The sequence below is a fragment of the Neopsephotus bourkii genome, unplaced genomic scaffold (genome assembly GCF_033783945.1).
Source record: "Neopsephotus bourkii isolate Nb327-2 ecotype Australia unplaced genomic scaffold, CSIRO-AGI_Nbou_v1 NB_882, whole genome shotgun sequence".
NCBI lineage: Eukaryota > Metazoa > Chordata > Aves > Psittaciformes > Psittacidae > Neopsephotus > Neopsephotus bourkii.
The window spans coordinates 3267805-3288873 of NW_026901376.1; the positions used below are offsets into that span (position 1 = coordinate 3267805).

The 21069-nt window shown below is 36.7% G+C and overlaps 1 protein-coding gene across 5 annotated transcripts in view; it reads right to left on the reverse strand.

The window, feature by feature from the left end:
- The window catches only part of TRRAP (transformation/transcription domain associated protein), a 102726-nt gene that overhangs the window by 25528 nt on the left and 56129 nt on the right, over positions 1 to 21069 (reverse strand). For 3 of the 5 annotated variants that reach the window (XM_061357079.1, XM_061357078.1, XM_061357083.1), the window contains 13 exons: positions 20515 to 20636; positions 19449 to 19662; positions 18279 to 18458; positions 17773 to 17919; positions 16989 to 17108; positions 16455 to 16742; positions 15431 to 15568; positions 14918 to 15030; positions 14334 to 14469; positions 8730 to 8921; positions 3400 to 3628; positions 2909 to 3174; positions 2029 to 2129 (listed from right to left, as the gene is read on the reverse strand). In XM_061357079.1, the coding sequence (XP_061213063.1) occupies positions 2029 to 2129; positions 2909 to 3174; positions 3400 to 3628; positions 8730 to 8921; positions 14334 to 14469; positions 14918 to 15030; positions 15431 to 15568; positions 16455 to 16742; positions 16989 to 17108; positions 17773 to 17919; positions 18279 to 18458; positions 19449 to 19662; positions 20515 to 20636 (2246 nt within the window). The remainder of the gene's footprint in view (positions 1 to 2028; positions 2130 to 2908; positions 3175 to 3399; positions 3629 to 8729; positions 8922 to 14333; positions 14470 to 14917; positions 15031 to 15430; positions 15569 to 16454; positions 16743 to 16988; positions 17109 to 17772; positions 17920 to 18278; positions 18459 to 19448; positions 19663 to 20514; positions 20637 to 21069) is intronic. The other 2 variants (XM_061357081.1, XM_061357082.1) reach the window with 1 other exon arrangement.

A 21069-nucleotide genomic window follows, 5' to 3' on the forward strand; every position in this document is an offset into this window, starting at 1 on the left:
AGGATGAGAACACTACCACACACATTACTGAAATGAAGAACCTTTTAAAGCATTCCAAGATCCATTATTACTAGAAAGTGCTTCATTTCTGCCTTACAGAATGAGCATTGAAATAAACCATACAAAAGTAATATAATACTTGTCTGACTGATTTTTAGAAATTAACTGGAATATATTTTTATATGAAAATATTAGCTTGGGGGATTATAGTGATAAATTAAAAAGACGAGCTATTGAGGCAAAACCATAAAAAGGAAAGCAACTTTGTCGAAGTTTCTATTCTTTTCTATGTCACATTAACGTTACTGGCTTTCAGAGGCTTTCTGTACCCTAGATTGAGGTTCTGAAGTGAACTATCACAGCAGCAGCCTGATAGATGACTTTGTATCACTACCTCCCCTTTACAAAAAGGGGACTTTTCAGTTGGTTTTCTTTTCTCCTTCTCTACAATTCATCATTCTTGACACCTGAGCTGACTTTTTAAAAATGGTTTCTATCACCTTGCTCAGCAAATGGACAGCACAGGGAGATGCCAGAGCAAAGGTGACCTTTAACTTCCACTTCAGTTGACACAATCAGTTGTCACACATTCTCAGCTTCAGTGCTGCCACTGGTCCTAACTGTAACCTTCCTAAATTCCTGACCTCAACCGCAGTGCTAAAAATGCCTGCATGCTTTTGGATAAGGTTAAGAAACTGTTAGTACATCAGAACCATGTTTTGAACAGAAACCTTTATCCATTCTACCCTGAAAGAACAAATAGAGACAGTTTAACTGCCTTTTACTTTATCTGCATGAATCAAAAAAAAAATTAAAAGATAAGGAGGGGGCGGGTCACACTTTCTTCTCTTTCACCTCAACTGGAACTAAGCATGCTTATGGCCATAAGAAAAGCCCACTACACTTTCCATCAAAGTAACTGCATTCTGCCTGTTTAAAATTCTCTCTTGTAGCCACAGAAGAAGATATTAATCATTTCCTGACTTGAAATGCTGTGGGAGGTTGCAGTGTACAGCTTAAAACCTGATGGATTTCATTCTGTAAGTGTCCACAATTGTAGTGGCAAAGGAATTATTCCACCCGTACATAACATGTAGAACTATTGCCATTGTATACCATGCATACTAAAAGCTATTGAAATCTGAAAGGTTTTTTTGGCATCATCAAACAAAATTTGATTGCTGAAATATCTGTTTACTGAATTAAAGAGAGATGTTCTTCAAAGAATAAAATGCCTGACAGCACAAAGCAAAAATGTTACAGAAGTAGATGTGTGAAAGCAAGGCTTGCACCTCGGTGTTTAATTGCTGCAATGCAAGATGTCTCCAAAGCACACCACATTAGTCTTTTCAATTCAATTATCTGAAATGAGTGGCATTGCCTTATTGCATCGCACACCAGATTTGTCTAAACACTTCGAACTATGCCACCACACATTTTCCTATGCCTTAACCAGTTGCAGCTATTGAAGGGATATATACAATGACAATGAAACAGAAGTAACAGAAACAAAGAGGTAAGCTAATTTTGTTTAATTAGCTGCAAGCTTATAGACTGATTTTTTTCCCTGGTTTTATATATCATATTTACATGAAAAACATGATTAAAGCAACCTCCTTTATCAACTACACTAAGACACCAGTTAGACATCAGTTTGCTAAGTACTCACATAACCAGAGAGGGAAAGTATTTAAAACACGCATCTTATGCTGCAAAAGCTTTGGATAAGCCTGTTCTCCCTGCCTCATCCCTTCTAATCCCTTGAAATAGAAAACTTTTAAAACAGAACTAGTGCTATGATTGCTTTAACTAGTTCTTCCCTACAACACTTAGAAAAATGAGCAGCCATTGCATCTTCAAGCTGCAATGAACTCTCACCTAAACTTTTACTTTCTTATACAGTTGTGACAAATTTTTAGGCTGGTATAAACATATGGAACAAGTTTCCTGCTCAAATATTGTGTTGAAATACTTCAGCTGCATTTTTCTCTGATGTGTGCTAGTGCCTCTTCCAGCCAAGACACTTACTTGTTAATCTGTGCCAAGAACATTCCCTTCAATGCATAAAACTCGGCAGTCATCTCCTTGGTGAAGTACTTCAGATTGGTGGATTCAATAACTTCGAGACCCTGTTAAATATATAAGCCTTAGTGAAAAAAGCCTTCTAAAATGGGAGGTTTTATTAAGATGAAAGTGCCATAAAACAAGAGCTGAAACATTCTCTTGAAATTTAAATAGCACGAGTTTCTAGTATTTAATTTTCATTTTAAAAAATATGGACTGGCAACAATTTTAAGTTTCCACTGGCCTCTACAAAACTATTAGATGCTACAGACAACATTCATGAGGTGATGGGTTATGTTTTCCATCTTGTTCTTTTTTTATATTATTATATATATTATGCTATATTACATTATTCTTATAAGGTCCCAGCTTGCTGACCTTGTAATCATATGTCAGTGGGATTTGGCTACAGTCACATTTTTTCCTTTCCTTTGAACACATTCCATTTCACTTCAGGTTGCCAGCCTCCATCGCTCATGAGTCAGGCACTCAAAACTGACTTAGAGCTCCAGTTAGTCTTGCAATAGTGCAGTTTCTTCCTATTGCAAATAACATATTTTTCAAAGTCTTTTCCATTTATCTATCTTGTAAGATTTCAAAAAACATATTTCCACTTCACTTTTATGCAGCTGATTTTTAATAGAGCCACAGTATTCTGTTTAAAGAGGATAATAGCTACTTTTGACTAACAGTATTATTTAACAGTATAACACTCCATACATGGGTTTAACAATGAAGTTCAGACCCTGTTCTGTATACAGGCAGTTTACTTAAATCTATGTATCTGATGGCCCTTGTAATCCTACAAGTCCCAACAACAACTTCAGAGATAGAGCTACCATACCTGCATACATTCATTTTTGCCCATGACTCCAGCCAGCTGAAGATAACATTTAACTTGCTGGCGAATCTTCTGAAAGCAGTCCACAATGGGCACAGTTGGAATGGTATGAATGCGACTCAGTATATCCAGAGCCACGTTGACTAGCCCTTGTTTCCGAGCTATCTTTCCATACTGGATAATTGCCGATGCAGAAGCGTGAACTCCCAACATAGCATTATTGGAACTAGGATCATGCTGAGAACTGTTTTCATATGCAGTTACAATGGCTAGAAATAAAACATGAGATGTCTATCATTATAAATGAAATTATATATACAGCAACATCTACACAGCAATACATATGAAATTATGACTTCAGGTAATGAAACACTTAAATGGAAATTGAATAAAAATAAATACTTGGAAAAAAAACCAACATTCCTGTGTGTTTAAATAACAAATTTAAAAAAAATAAAGAACTTATTTAAACAATGTGTTGTCTGGAAAATTACATGATGAATGCATGCTGGACCAGGCAGTTTTACCCTGGTAATGATGTTGTCTCCACATGAAAATGCTGCTCCAGTGGGATAAATCATCTGACACAATAGGTAACCTGTTCCTCCAAGTCTTTACAACAGTCTTCATATCATGCAAGCTGTTGTTCCTCCCCAGATTAGTTGGTTGCAATCCTGCATTTATTTGGGCTGCTTCCTGAAGTTCAATTATCTGTTGTGCTGCCTAGAAAACATTAAACAATGCAAGTATCATAAAAGATGGTACAATGGCCAATTTCACTGTTAGAGAAAGGTCTCTATGAATGATGCCACCTTTAAATGACTAAGTAAAGATGAAATTATTTATGTTGGCTTAGTGACCTATCTATTACCTGTTTAAATAACCTATAACTAACATAATCACCAACAAAATAGCAAAACAATCCATGAGTTTAACTAGTCCTTGATCATCAAGAAAATAGCAAAACAATCCATGAGTTTAACTAGTCCTTGATACTACTAGTCCTTGATAGCATTCAGATGAAAATTCCCTAATCCTCTATTTTGAACTGCAAATGCTTCACAAGTTATTCTTCAAATGGTAGTGTTCTGCTTTTAAGACAAAACAAGCCAAAAAAACTAAAAACATAGCAAAGGAGAGAGTTTACTTGAATCTACACTTTCTCCTCATCTCCATCCTTTTCCCCACACACATCTACATAGGACAACAGATTAGAATTTAATTCTAGCATATAGGTTTGAACTTACACCAACTCTCACCATAGAAAAGCACAAGTAAATATATATGCAGTCTGCTAATTACAAGAATCAAGTATAAATACTGACTTTAAACAAAAACTTTTAACAGAACTTACTAGTATAAATTCCCTGCTCATGCCCTGACTTTTTGACAGAAACTTGTCTCATAGAATGAATTACAGAACCAGAGAATGGTTTGGGTTGGAAGGGACCTTAAAGCTCAGCCAGTTCCAACCTCCTGCCACAAGCAGTGACACCTTCCACTAGACCAGGTTGCTCCAAGCCCCGTCCAACCTGGCCTTGAACACTCCCAGGAATGGGGCTGCCACAGCTTCTCTGAGCGACCTGCTTCAATGTCTCACCATATAAAGCCATTCACTCTTGCCTGGTTACTACCTGCCCTTGTCCAAAGCACCTCTCCAGATTTGTCAGTCCCTTTAGGCACTGGAAGCTGCTCTAAGGTCTCCCTGGAGCATTCTCTTCTCTAGGCTGAACAACTCCAACTCTCTCAGCCTGTCTTCATTTAACTCAAATGTACAGAAATACTATCTATGTGCTCCTGAAGGTGTTGTTTTAGGATACTCTGCAAAGACCTTGGCTTTGAGAAGTTACTTTAGAATGGTTTTTCACTGACATCTCCTACCCTGAAATTAATAAGAGGACCAAACAGAAGATGCCAGTAGTCTCAAACCTGCTAAAGGCAGGAGACATTTTATTAAAACTTCAACAACCTGAAAAGGCCCACAAACTTTAATGGAATTTAATTACCTGCAGTACAATAAAACCAATGAAGTATTCTGTAAGCTACCACTTGGCAGATAACAGTTGTATTCATTGTTAATCAACCAAATAAGATAACTGTTTGGGGGAAAGGGGGGAAAAAAGGCAGTCCAAATTGACAGAGTGAAATCTCTTGAAACAAAGTAAATTACACGAAGTATTATTTCCCTACAATCATCTCAGTATCAGCTCTCACAATAGCTTAACCTTCATCCCACACCCATTCATCACATAAATTTAATTTTCTCAGGGGTATTTAATCACATACTATCTGATATTAAAAAAAAAAGGTAATTACAGCAGTGCAAATTCATGGCTACATTTGTAACTCTGTCAGTCATGGACTAATTTACCATCTCTTCATGAGGGATATGTACATATTAGATTGTTTTAAAAGCTTCATTTAACTGGTATCTGAAAACATTTAAGTATTTTATTAGCAATCCTCATCCTTTTATGATGCAGATGCTTCCATTCTTACGGGAGGAAAAACTTCAAATACCAGTGAAAATTTAGCAGGAAGGAATTATTTTCATCAAGAAGATTTCTAGCCCTATTGTATCAGCTCAAACAAATGAAACATTGTACCTGTTTGCTTGACAGCTTCCTCTTAATATGGAGAAAACTTCCATATTCATTCACTTTATTTGATGCATCAACTTATAATATACAAATGTGAAGGTACGGGCTGTTGCGTAAACTCTACCCACAAGTGCAGTCATTTTAGTAGAGGTACTTTGGATCATGGAGGTTTAGTTATTTATGAATCACACCAGGCATGACACACAGGGTGAAACTACTGAGTTACAGAAGCCACTCTATCAAACAGAACTCAGAAAGCAAGGTTCTCTGCATTTCCACAGATAAGGTTCATCCATAGTCCATGAATAAATGCGTCCCTGTTACGAGATCACATATTGTGTCCACTGATACTTCCAGAATTTCTCCCCTGGTGATGAAAGGTTCCCTCAACAGTAACAAGTGCTCATCTTTATCAGGTACATATTTAGCAGGACATCTAAACAGGAATATAGCCTAAACAGAAAAAGAATGGCATGCTTTGTCCAGATCACATACAGAACACAATCCTGCCTCAGCCCCACTTCCATGCTCTGGTTCATTTTCACACATGGTTATTTGGAACAAGTTGCTGGAAGCATCTCAAGGCCAAACCCTATTTTTTGAAGATGAATTTAGGTACCTACTTCCATTCAATTATACTTAGCAATAACATTTACTGTCAAAAATTCTCTTGCAGTTGCATAATTAATTATTGACATAACTGAATCCCAGAGAAAACAAAAAGGTGTTGATATTTCACACATTTCAAAAGGAAAGAGAAGTCCATTTATGGTATGGTGTAGTATGTGCAAAAGTTGCAAAGGACACAAGTTATGCATTTTGTCACTACATAATACATGTTATTTCATCTCACATAAAAATTAAACAGCATATTCTGTATTATCAGAGTTGTGCCAGCTGCTTCCCCAAAATATTTCCAGAGGGAAAAAAAGTGATCTCAAGAGTTCACAAGCTCTTCCTGACAGGATGAGAAACAAGTACTTTTCCCTAATTTTCTAACTGGACCATTTACAAGTAACATGTATGCCAAAGAAGAAGACTAAAAGCACAAGATTTAAAGACATCTTGTTTTGAAACTGAGTTATCACTGTTGTGTGAGCAAAGTAAAAGATTTCTCACAGCAAAAATAAAGATGTACTTGGTGTATGTACAGCATCATAAAACCAGTTTATGTTTAAATAAAGCTGGAAAGCAGTACATTCTTTGCCTTACAATATTTAATGATTTGAGGGCTAAAATATGGCACACTAAAATAAGCACTAAGAACCTGTTGAGCAAAGATGAAAGAAAAGTAATCTTTTATTTTTCTTATTCCAAGCACACTCTTTTAGAGAAACAGAAAATAGCATACTCCCTTTTGAGAGAAAAATGCTTTTATGATTCACAAGCAGCTAATGAGCTCTACCTTCTAGAAATGCATGACAGAGTTGAGAAAAAAAGTCACAAAACGGCACCAAAAATGTTAGCTTTGACCATCCTCTGTGTACATACTGGGTTATCCAACTGGAAAGTTACCCATCCTTTGTAAGGCAAGGATTCAAGCATACACAGGAGAGTTTACTTGAACATCAGTGCTGTTAAAAGTCATGTGCAATACACTGCCATAACTCTACTGGAAAGTATGAAACTCAAGTTACAAACTTCACCCCCTGTTTTAAATGCTCTTGACAAAGAATTAAGCCACTTAAGATTAGGTAACACTCCATTTTGTCAGGGTTTTTTTACTTGCTTCTGGGGGAGGTGTTGGGGGTTTTGTTTGTTTCTGAAGCTCTTGTAACCCCAAATTCATTAGCTGCCCCTCACTTCATTCTGAAGAGGTCAGCTCACTGCTTCACTGACACAGTTCTGCCTCTACTTTAGAAGCCAGCTTCTCTCAAAACTTCATACTTGCTTTGTCCATTTTTCTCCGGAAACCATACTGATTTCTTTCAGATCACGAAATAGGAAGGCCATAGGGCTCCATGCACTTCTGATCCAAGCAGTCCACTCCTCCACTTCAGCAAAAGGCCCCTGACAGCAGTTACCATTGACTCAAATCTTCCAGCTGACCTATTCACAGAAGTGCTCCACAGACTGGAATTAAAAATTAACCTTTCCAATCAGCACAGCTAAATTCAGACTATGTGCACCCACGTGCAGACAAGGAGCATTACTGAAATGCAGTCTTCTACTCAAGACCAAAGATATTTTCTTTCCTGTAGCTGGTATCAGATTAGATGGGGGCATCAGATACCATTCTTCCCCACCCACAACATCTTCCAGTCTGTGAAGCAATGTGATTCACAATGGGAATTCTTTTTCCAATGTTATTACAACATTTTAATACAATGTTGAACAGAACCTGCCAAATGAGATAGCTGCACAACTAATAAAGCTGAAGACCAATGCATAAAGCTTTGAGGCACACGTTAGTTCTATCTAATGAAATCCTCTCTCCTTTTCAGCACAACTTTTGTACAATTAGCTCCCTGTCCAGTGAGAAATATCATATACTTAAAGCCTAGATTCCTTCCCACTTTCTTCACCTGATGCAAATCACAACACTCGGCAATATAATGTAGAAACTGCAAAGAAAAGGTAAGGCTCACACTGGCCTGAACATACAGTATTTTCCCTCAACCTGGTAGTGCTCACCCAAAAAGTCCTTCACTAACAACAGACTTTTACAGCGTCTGGTTCTTTCACCTTAATGCTAAGGCCACAGGGATGTTCAGATCTTGCTTAGCCTGTTGAGAACACTGATCCTCAAAGAAAAAGCAGCAATTCTCAATACACTTTTCTCTTACCAAGATAACTGTTCATGCCTCGATTTAAGATTTAACAGTTTGAACTGAAAAGAACATTTAGGTTATTTCAACATTTCTGCAAATAACTTAATGCAATAATACACCCACCCAACATGGACCTCACTTCAAAACCCACTGAATCTTCAAGACCTCCAAGTACTGCAGTGCATTATGCATTAACCCACAAGAAAAACCTGAGCCATCTGCTCAATTTTTATATAGCTACCTCTATATGCCACAAACAGAAGGGATTCAGGTAAAACTATAAAAACTTGAAAAGGAAGCCAAATGAAAATGCACATTCTGCAACTTTTAACAAAAAAATACCATTACGAGAAATCAATACTATACAGAGAGGTATTTTATGCTTATAGTTACTAAAAGTTCTGAAACCTGCTACTGGAAAATAAATGGCAATAAAAAACTTTTTATTCTTACCTGGAGAAGGGGAGTATGGACATGTGAGACTACATGAGGAAGCCTTCGCCATTCTCTAATGGCTAAACTACTCGCCATCTCCACCAGGCGCTCAATGAAATTAAGCTGTTGTTCTTCTGGATGGCAAATTGCTAAGTAACCTCTGTACATATTCACTTTCCAGGCCATCTCTTTTGGACAACTCAACTCCACCTGTAATGAAAAGGAAAAAAGTCTAGTGAGGACCATTCATACCCAAAAAGCCTTCTTAAGTAAATGCTCAGTTTTATTTTTTATGAAAATTAGCTCATTTTCTTAAAATAACAGATAAAATATCACGATTTTTGGCATTACTGGAGTTTCAGCTCTCTTAAAGTTATTGGCAAGGGCAGACAAGCAAATAAATTGCCAATTCAGCACTAGAGCAGAAGTGCCTCAATACAACCCACTGTTAGGGTATTTTTACCCTGACAACTGCAGTGCAGCTCAGACAGCTGAGTAAGCTGAAAGCAGTCTTGCAACAGAAGCATGAAGCTCACTGCAAATCAGTTCACCCCGTATAAAGAAAAAAGGTGATCCTCAGCAGATAACATACACTACCTCTGAAATGCTTCAGGGACTCCAGCACCAAGTGATGTCAACTTCTCACTTAAAAGGATCCCATCCCTGTATGTCAGCACATTATGCTACCATTACACTTCCTAACTGCCAGCTCTAGGACATTACTAAGTTTGTGAGAATAAACAGTTGATAGCTTAGTGAGTAACTAACCTCCCCATTTCTGTCAATGCGATCTATGAGTAGAGGGGCAAAGTCACGTCAATAACCTTAAACATTATTTTAAACCATTCTCTTAAAATCCTGGAAGAGCAGAAATATGGCAACTAAAAATAGCAAAGCACCTGAACTGTCCTGCAAGGAAACTGTGAGTATTTTACAGTAAACTTGTACTTGTCACTAGATGACACTGCAGGCTTTAAATTTAGAACTTATTCACTTTCCTGACTTCCACTTTACATCAAACCCTTTATGTTTTGATATGCAACACACAAATCCCTCTGCATTATCTTCTTGCTGATATACTGCATCTTAACCATTACAATTGTTATTTCTGTTATCCTCAACTGACTTTCATGCCTGAACCAGCAACGAGAAACTACCAGGTAGCAACCTTACACTTACACAGTGAAAATAATCTTTCTTTATTGCATTATCTACTGGATCATTAAACACAAAGGCAATGTGAGCAAATGGAAATGAGACTCAGGTCCTATCAAAGGCCACTTGCTGTTTTAATAGCTCAACTTTAATAGGTAGATTATTAGAAGTGTTTCACAAAGATTTACAAAAACTGATACTATTTGCTATGCTTTCTGACCTCTCTTGTGAATCAACCATGGAACCTCATAAAACCAGCCACGTTAAAGAATATCAGTAAAATTGGAGTAGTGAGTATAGCAGCATAGAATCAATTATTCTTTCACAACCTAATATTTATGCAAACGTGCCCTGACACATTGACAAGATTCTGAGTAGAGCCACACAAGCTCCATTTATGGCTTCGGCAGCATCCTCTCCTTCATAGTTTAGTAAATGTCTCATTACTGAAAATATCTCATTTAATACAACTGCAGCTAAAGCATATCAGCAGTTATTTGCAGTTGTCACTTCCACTCAGCTTGCAAATCTCCAAAACCAGAACCTGTCAGCCATGATCTATTTCATCCTGTTTGAACTGAAGGTTTATAACATACTGTACAATACAGTTCTTATTTTAGACATTGAAGTTTTTTCAAATAATAATATTTCTATAATTAGACACTTAAGTTGCATACTTATATAGGACACAAAATACTAATTGCTGTAAAAACAAAATAAGTTAATTAAAATGTAAATATAACCTATAATTTTTGTCACATATACTTCTTGCTACTTACACATCGGGCTTCTCACGGGCTTCTCATGGGCTAAAATCCATCTTTAAAAACACTCATTTAATTCAAACCATCAGTACTATAAATATGGAACAAATCCATTTCAAATGTTGTAGTAGTTTAACACCCTTAATTTAGGTTCCATCAAAAGATGCTACCTTTAATTAATTGAACAAATTTTATTGTTCTCATAGTTTAGCCTGTAAGGCAAAACATACTGATGCATCCACCTATTTTCCCTTCTGACAAAAGTGTTACAGCAGAATAAACATACTACATTTAGAAAACATAATAGCATGATTTTCAAGAAAGCAAGACACACACAACTCTACATATTTATCATGCAAGACTAAGTTGTCACAATTAAGCTGTTTGGTTATTCTGTATATGTGAACTTAGTGATACAAGATGCTGGAATTAAAGGATGCTCAGCATTTTTCATAATCATGTTTTCTCTTTTTCAATTTGACATGTAATACTATTAACTGGTAGGTATTGGTTCAACACTTAAACACTACTGATAAAACAATAAACCCCAATTAAGTGAGGGACTAATTCTCCTATCTCTCTCAAATACAAACCCCACCACTGCCTAAGGCTCTACTCCGAGCTTTGTTAGTAACATTCTATTTTAAATATGCAGTTCACCACCTTTTTCTGAACTCTGACACCTTTAGGAGAGTAATTCCAGTAACGTCACACTACATAGCAACCGTGCAATGAAGATCAGCAAGCTTATTTCCACTTGTGATTTAACACAATATTCTCACAATTTGCTCTCAGATAAAAATATCTACCCACATATTTTCTGTGGCACCTTTTCAGAAAATAAGGGAGTCATTTACAGCATGTCTGCCATGCCATTTAAACTTTATTCACACAATAAAAATGTTTATGAACACTTGGAAAGAAGCTTTTTCCAGCTTTAAATCTTGCACAGTGATATTTTCTGCCTGTAGTGTATCACCCACCTTCAAACTGTTCTGTAACAGCCAAAACTTTACAGAGCATTCATTCATCACACACATTGATAGCACAGAACACACAGTCTCATGAGTGAAACCCAGAAAAGGACAAAGGGAAGGTTAAATGTTTTAGCAGTGCATGCTGTTCAGCAAAATGAATTAGAAGCAGAACACAATAATGAACTCCGTAATGAATCAGGAAGGTCAATAGCGGGGAGGTACAAACAATACATATTATTCATTACCAGCTGAAGATAGTAACAACCTCACTTGCCATACACAAGTTCCTCAGCTCTAAACAAAGAAGCTAAGTACTGCACTGGTTTCTAAAACAACATGTAACACACAGGGCACACCTATGCTACTTCGGATGAAGAGTATGTCCAGAAAGGCTGAAGCATCTCAATTCTTAAAGATACTAAAACTGTATTAGACAAGGCAACCTGATCTACTTGGGCTCTGCTCTGAATGGAGCAATGGACCAGACGCAATCCAGAAATCCCTTCCAACTCACGCTATTGTATGGTTCTGTAAACTTGACATTAAGCTATAAAAGCACAATCATTGAGGCATTAAGCTTCCATGAAAACCTTGGGACATCAGAAACTCAAATTTTCTGATTCCTCAGAATATCAAATAAGGAACTTACAGGAAACAATTCCTACTGGCAGTGCTATCTCAAGACCTCAGCACTCTGTCACAAACATATGCATATACATGTCTGTACAACTGTTATTATATTTACTTCAACCAAATTGTCACAGTTTGAGAGGAGATGAAAATGATTTTTAGCCTTTTTTTTCAGTGAAGACTGCAGATTTAAACAGTGTCACTTCACAAAAGCCTACTTTCTCTTTAAGTGGCCTCAGTATTTTTACTTGTATGCTTTCTAGCATAAAGATTATATGTACAAAAAGTTTGGGGAACGCATTTGAACATCAATCATATAAAGTTAAGTATGACCTTCTGCTTACTCATTATGATTCTATTTACTTTATGGTCTACTTTTGCAGAATAAAAGTACTTATTCAAAAAAAAACATTTATTCTGTAATCTTAGTGATCTAGTGGAAGGTGCCCCTGCCATGGCAGAGAGGCTGGAACTAGGTGATCTTTAAGGTCCCTTCCAACCCAAACCATTCTATGATTCTATGGTCCTCGTTTAAGTCCAATCCCCATCTCTCTTTGTGTCAATGAACTCAGTCTCCCTGACACAGCCTGCAATATTCAATGCCTCTCTCCTCCCTATCAAGTTCTTTACACCTTCTCAAAGGAAAGCACTTCAGCTTCTTGCTTCAGTCTATTTATCAGTTATCCCTGCCACTCCTAGTCCGACTTCTACTCCTCCAGCCTTCTTCATCCTCACCCCATACTCTTCTCATTGATTCCCAATCTCAGGCTCATTGCCTGAGGTTCCTTACCTGACCTTCTTGTCCCTCATCTCTCATTAGATCTTTGTTTTCCAGTTTTGATCACACTGGCTCCAACCTCTGGTGTTCCCAGGATATTTTAATATTATATGTAATGGATATATTGCAAAATAAAATGAGTCGTATTTTAAATGGAAGTAAAGTAGACTCAAAGTGAGAATAAAGCTAGAAATCTAATTAGTTAATTTGCCGTAATAAAGTATTTCAGTACTTACAAAGAAAGTGAAGGAAGACACATAAAGGAAGCAAACCCCAGGCAGTACAGAAAAGCATGGCTACTGAAAGAACAAACCTACTATGCCTCTGCTAAGCAAGACTATAAAACCTAAGGAACAAGAAAACCAGCATGTGCCAGGTAAATAATCATTAATACATTTCTCACCACATGTAAACAACTTTGAATTTCTTACTGTCTTTATCAAAACACTAACAACCACTGGTATAATCTGCAGTGTACACAAGTCTCACCCAATAAACACTGAACCTGAGATTTCGTGTTGCATTTTCAGGGATTTTTTTTTTTAACAAAGATCCTGAAATGCAGCCATACACATATTCCTCAGATACACTAAGGTATTTAATGTAAACCAAACCTAACTGACAAGTCCTAAACTCTCACATTTTCATACATATCTTAATACCCCTTCATGTGTAGTGGAGATGAACACAGCAAACTGTGTTTAGCAGTTTTATGCTTGGGCAGTAGAAGTTGAGAATGTTTTGGCTTTGCCTTCCAGGTACTAAAACAAAGAAAAACAAGGGCAATAGCTTTTTGCTCTTTTAAACCTGGACATATGGTTGTGTTGTCCGCAGACAGAGAAATGATAATAGATGTATTTTCATACTTTATTCCATTTTACAAAAGGAATATTTATTCCCGCAAAGGTGTAAAATACAAAAAGATGTCCCTCCCCAATACTGTATTATGTTAAATAATACCATATACTTGCAAGGGCTCCATTTTAAGTTTCTCCATGTATCACTGATGGCACACACTTTGAAAAGCATTTGTTGCTTTTCAATGACTCATGACTATGCACCTTGCCTTTCATTTGCCCTGGGCACATTACTTACATACATTGCAGCTTTATAAACATGAAAAAAAGGAACCAAGTTTGTCTGTTGAAATGACATGCTTCATTGCCAAAATACCCAGCTGTAAGAAGGGATAGCAAAGAAAACTTCCCAAGAGCAGTTCACTGTCTCTGTGAAATGAACTGTAATGCTGACTTATCAGAAATGCAATCAGTAAAATGAAGAAATAAATGAAACATTAGCACAGAAAGCCCACACTCACCTGCACCAAAGCCTCCTTCATAGCAGTCCAGTTTGAGACTCTCCATGCACACTCCAGTACGAGGTAAGGATTGATATGACCTTTTGACTGGCCATATTCTGTCAGAGGTTCCCACTGGTTCAGTTCTTTTGAGCAACTAAGAAAATCAGAACTACTGTCAATTTGCTTACCAAAAACTTCAATAAAAGCGACTGTAAATGTTGTGTATCAGAATATTATCTGCATATTTGATTGTCTATGAACAGCTCTGCAACCACTGCAAATGTTTCATCCAGATCGGATGTTTTTTTTAAATTATTTATTTATTACCAGTTATAACACAGAAATCTGTGAAGTGGGAAGAGCTACATTTTGTGTCTCCTAGAACAACCATTTTGAAAAGGAAAAACTAATTTTAACTCCAGTCTGTTTCTCTCAACAGCACATTACGTGTTTACAAGACTCCAGGCACATCACTTTCCCCTGTATCTTAGCTAAATCCTGAGCTAAGTTGATCCTCATAACTAATGCTTTAAACCAGCAGCGTATTTTAGTTCTATTGCAGGGGCAAAAATGCTTGTTCTACGTTAGCTTTTAAGTCTCACCGAATCCAATGGTCTTCCCAGAGCTGATACTCAGGAAAGATCGAAGGGGAAGCATTGTTTCGTTCATGTTCTTTTTTAGCCTTTTCCATTGCTTTTTCGTAAGTTTCTTGAGCCTAAATAGAGATCAAACCATTTTATTTTTTACAGCTGCTATATACACATTAACTCAACATTCTTTTCCTTATAAAAAAAGTTATGAGAAAACGTCTATGAATTCTAAGTTAAGTAAATAAATAAATAAAAGTGAAGAGTGATGTGTGTTAATTCATTTGTGAATATACTAATTTTTGGCAGCTTTACAAATGTCATGAAAACCTGATGGATGTGCTCAAAAATCTCACCTTATCTAGGTATTACATGACATTAAACTATCACTTTAGCCAGTAGAGAAGCTGTGGCACTTTCCATTTTAGAACACTGAAGCTATTTATTAATATGCAGAATATTTTCTTGCTGACCAGAATCATCGTGACAGTAGAAGTACTCAAACTGCTTTTCATATCAAGAGTGTACCTGTTCAAAGAAGCCATGTTGCTCATAGGCAATAGCTGTTGCTGTCTCTGGGAATTTACAGCGTTTCTGCCATAGTCCTGCCCACATATCCTCTTCTTGTAACAAAGAGTAGAGCTCAGCAAGGGAATCCAGTATTTCCTAGGATGTTAAGCACACACATTTCTCCATAGTCAAGCTGTCCTTATAAAACACAGTAGATAGCAAATCCACATATTCTACATTGAGAAAGATATGGAAATAGAGAATTGTTTACATAAACTCTTTCTAAAACTCTAGAAGACAAGCAACTAGCGATGACCAAGTACTGAGAACAGCTCCACTGCATTACAAGACCAAAAACCCCTCAAAAGACCAAAAAGCACTATTGCTTCACTATGGTTTGCACACTGATACTTCCTGATCTTCCCTGATACATCAGATCAAACCACAGAGAACAAAATTGTTTAACAAGCCAACAGCTCAGTCTTTAATGTAAAAAGAATCTAACACTTAGCTTCCTCAGCTGATCGCAAACATGCCCAGGTAGATCTTAACTACCTGACAGACTACAACAGCACCTGTTTACAGGGAACTCCATTTGTTTAGGTAGCAATTTGTTAGAGGAGAAAAGAAGTCTTAGGGGAGACCTTATTGCTCACTACAACTACCTGAAAGGAGGATGTAGCAATGTGGGTATTGCTCTCTCTTCAAAAGTAATAAGTAATAGGACAAGAGAAAGAGGCTTCAAATTGTGCCAGGGGAGGTTTAGACTGGAAAAAATTCCTCAGTGAAAATGATGTCAAGCTTTGGAACAAGCTGCTGAAGTGGTGGGAGACACCATCCCTGGAGATATTTAAAAGCTGTGTAGATGTAGTGCTTAGGGATATGTTTCAGTGGTGGACTTGGCATTGTTAGGTTTATGACTGGACTCAGTGACTTTGAGGGTCTTTCCCAACTTAAATGATTCTGTGATACTACTGTACTACACTGTCACTGTGTGTTTCTCTTCATATTTCATAAGGTATTTCAATTAATATAACACTACCTGTTGAGGAGGAGTTATGCTTTCTTGCTCATAAAATTCTGTTGTCTGCTTAGGCTTAATTTGTAGACTCAGTCCTTTTTCAAAGGCTTGATGTTCCAGCATCAGTGTAGAACGAAACCAGAGGTTGTGAGTTTTACCCAAGTATTTCAGGACACAAGGTCTGATGGGAATGGGAGGAACACACTGTGACATCGCTTCCACAAAGCAATTCAGTGCACTCGGCTGACAATCTCGCTGTACTTGATGGCTACCACTGCACAAGAACGGGCTTATTTCACCTGCTAGAGCCTAGAACAAAAAACATAAGAATAGTTACTTGCTCATTCAGATTCTTCAATTAGAGAATTTTAAATCTCATTAATACAGGAAACAATCATTCCTCTTTGTAAGGACCCTATTCCATTCAGAAGTTTCACTAGTCACAAAGAATGGCAAACTTCTCAAAGCAAGTGAACAAGTCACTATGCCATCACACAAATACTTTTTTCCTGAAACACCAAAGAGGAATTTACAAGTGAGGAGAGAGATACTCACATGTTGTTGTCTGTCAGACAAGATTTTCCAAAGTCGAGAAAAAAGCTGTATCCAAGTCTTCTCTGCTAATGGTGTGGAAATATGACATAACTGGACAAAGGCGCTCAGCAACGCTCCAGTCTAGGAACAAGGAGAGATGGATACAAATGAGAAAAACATAATTTATAGAAAAAACCAGTACACAGTTGTACAGTTGTTTAAGCAGTAAAGCAAATGCCTTTTGCAACCAATGCATCAAAAAGACATTTCCTTTAGTGATACAGATTACTGTAGCAAGAACTTAATCCTATTTTCATGTTGATCAAGGCTCTGATTCACTACTCTTATAATTAATAAAAAAATAGAAGGAAAAAGGAAAGAAGTTGATGACTGGTAAAGTTAATTGGATAGAGCTGTTATGCCAGTGCTATTTCAACATAGCTGTCAGCTAAAATTAGTTTCTTTGAAATTATTTAAACATAAGATGCTGATATACTTTTCTGATCCTATACCCTGTCTTTGTCACCACTGTTTTCTTAACTGAACAGTTAAAATATACTTACAGGTGGAGAAGGATGCAATTTAACTTTGTAGGAAAGTAATAGAGTAAAAACTAGCAATTAAGGCTTATGAATTTTTTACACAAGAAATTACATCAGATTATAAGAGATGCCTACATTAAAAATAAAGTCAGCTAAAAAAAAAAATCAGAAATGTCAGATAAGGGGAAAAAAAGGCATTTCAGGTCAGGTTGAAGATTTCAGTATTAAAGGGATTTGTCAGGAAGCTGACAATCTGTACCAACCTTCACTTCTCGAAGGGAGTCAAGGAATTTGTCATGTCGGTTGGTCAACATGTGCAGCTGATTGCCAATGTCCTTCTCAGAAAGTTCCTTAGTTTTAGGTGTACTGGTCTGATCTCCCGGAGCCAATTCAATGTCTATTTCAACATCCTATACAGAAGCAAACAACACAAAGCATGCTGACATTTTCTATATACTTTTGCTTTTTCCCCTCATACAAATATAAAATGCCCTTCCAAACAACTTATTTCAGGTCTCACTGTTTCTGCTTGTTCTTCAGGTTCAAATATATAACTGCTAGAGTACTATAGTAAAGAAAAGGCTAAACAAATGAGCGCAAGTTCTGAGAAACCCATGCATGGTTAAAACACAGTGTATTGAACACAACATACACTGAACAATCTGTGCACATCATCTTCAAGACATCTTCTCCAAACTTACACAATGAGAAACTATGGCAAACAGTATTACATAAATAATATCCGTCTACACTATTTTCTCTAAGTTACCTCTTCTTTGGATTCACTGTTTTCTCTTTCACGAGGCTCTTGTTTGACATGAGTTACCATGGCGAATGCTGCTCTATCGTGACTGTCAGCAAGGTTGATGACATTGGTGATGGAGGGCAGCATAGCACCCTGACAGCTTGTCCCAATGGTAGTATTCCTCTCACATACCGCTAACAGGAGCTAAGACATTCAAAAGCAAGGAGATTATTTTAAATATATCTTTTACTGTATTGTTTCAAGGAAAATATCACTACAATTTAATATCAACAAGATAAAAGTTGCTATAATGTTTAAAGCCTATTTATTACCTTTATTCATTAAATACATTAATACATTTTCATTTTAAACTGATTATGTTTTGCCACCACTTTGAAGTTCATGACTGTACTTTCAAGAATGTTTTTCAAGCCTCTCCTGAAAATGCTGATGAAATAGGAACCTTCTATGCCTAAATTATGTATTTTGTACTTTTTGACGTGTATATTTAGTGCCCTCAATCAGCTAATGTATATGGATTCTCACCATTAACATGGAATGGCTCCCAAAAACAGGTAAGGGGGCAAAAAAACATCAAGTAGTGCTGTTCTTTATCTCTCTGGAAGGAGCTCTAATACCTTTAAGAGTACAAGGTTATCCTCACAGTCACTTTAAGCCCACGTTTTAACATGCAAACTGCTTCAAAAATAAAAATTAAAAGGCAGTTTGGCCCCATCTTGTTTTAAATAAACCAACCCAAAGCGCAATTCCGTTTCAGTGCTAATCCCACCTAACAGCTGTCATATCACCAGAACAGACTCTCTGGCCTTAACAGATTTCTTGAAAACATCTCCTATGACAATTCTTTTATTTTTTGTATAAATGCCACTATTTAAGAGAAAGGTTTTCTTAAAGAAGTATTAACCTGGTCATTAATCTTTTCACAGAGAAAACAGATTTTAAAGGTCGATAATAAAGCCACTTTAAAAGTATCACCATTTCATGGTTTAGACATTGTGTTTATTTTTAAGCACCACAGGAAGTATCCAAGGCAGCAGACTTAGTATTTTTAGCTTTGATACGGATAATACATACCACAAGCAATGCTGCATAATGCTTTTACACCCAACCAAGAATATTAAGGAATAAAACATACTTCTCAAATTATATTTCCAATACAAATAATTTCCCTACCTCAATGCACTGTTTGATCCAGAAGTGATTTCCCATTGCTTCCCAGTTTTGGGAACAGGTCACATAAAGGAGGCGCTCATAAACACGCCGCTTCATAGAATTGTCAAAGACCTCAAAAAATTTGGCTCGGATGAGTGGCTGGGCACAACGCAAACCTGAGAGAAACGCTGGCTCCAGTTTAGCAGTAAGTTCACTGCCAGAAAGATTCTCATCCCTAAAATGATGAAAGATGATATGACAGAGACATTACAAAGAGCAGATGAAATTCTAAAAAGCAATAGAGGTGATACTCTGTAGAAGCCCACATGGTGCGGCACACATGCAGGTGTGGCATTTTGAAAGAAACAGCAATGAAAATATTGCTGCTTTCTAGAAAACTACCCGAGAACTATGATAAAAACTCTTCTAGGATAAAACTGTATTATAATTATGAAACGCTTTCAGCCACATCTGTATTCTTTTTGAAATGACAGGATATACATTGATAACAAACTTCTGATCACCATGTCCACACTAGGGGTTTGGACAATTACCCGGCAAACAGAACAGCAGCAGAGAGTAATTCAAAATAACATGAATCATCAGCACAAAATTAAATACCTGGCGTTTGTTGATAATTAATTATTTCATTGCATTACAAATCCTGACAGTTTAGCTCTACCAAAGTAACTCTCCTGCAAGTGCAATGTACAACAAATTTTTGACAAAAAAACCCCAAACCTTTATACCATATGGATGTGAAAAGACAGATTTCAGCTATCACCATAATGTTTAGAATGCAACCAGCTACGAAGACACCTTGCTGTCTTGGGAAAGGACTAGGTTGTGACAGTGGGAATATTTTAGTGGAGTCAAAACAAAAATCCTTTCAAAGAACTTCCATTTTCAAACTGTCTTTTAAACACATTCTGTGGTCTCAGTGAAATCAAATGATTTTGCATTTTGGGAAAAAAGAAAAAAATAATAATCACTTAAACCTAAAAGATTGATGCTATGTTATAAAGGTCATATATGATACAAATTATGAACCAATAAGTTGTAATAAATGATTAATTGCTGTAATTACCTATAGACATAGTTAACAAGGTCTAAGAACTGGGCATTTAATTCAAGGTCTTCTGGAAAACGCTTTTCAATGTAAGTCATCATTTTCACTAGTAAAATGGACTTCTCCCGGAGAGTAGGTGTCTGTGTTAAAAGAAGACATGATTAATTTTGTCACTTCACCTTAAAACATGCAGAGTACTGGCACATTCAAAGTACACCTCAGCCATCCTTTATGTCACTCTTCTAAAGTACTGAAAAATAACTTGGCAGAAGGTCATAGTTCTTGAAAAATAACTCAAGCATTTACCCTTCTTATATGCTACAGAGTTTTCAAATCATGACTAAAACCAGGTTTGAGTTGTTCAAAGATTACAAAAATCTAACTTAGATTTTTAAAAGTGCACGTCCTTTTATAGAGCACTAGACTCTCAAGTACTCAACTCTAACAGAAAATATGGCAAACTGAGGAGGCCACAAAACGTTAGAGAAATAACATGATTTAAACCAGCATTAGTCATTCTCCTCCTGAAGAATCCATCCTAGTTAATGTGAAACAGTTTAAAACTTTTACTTT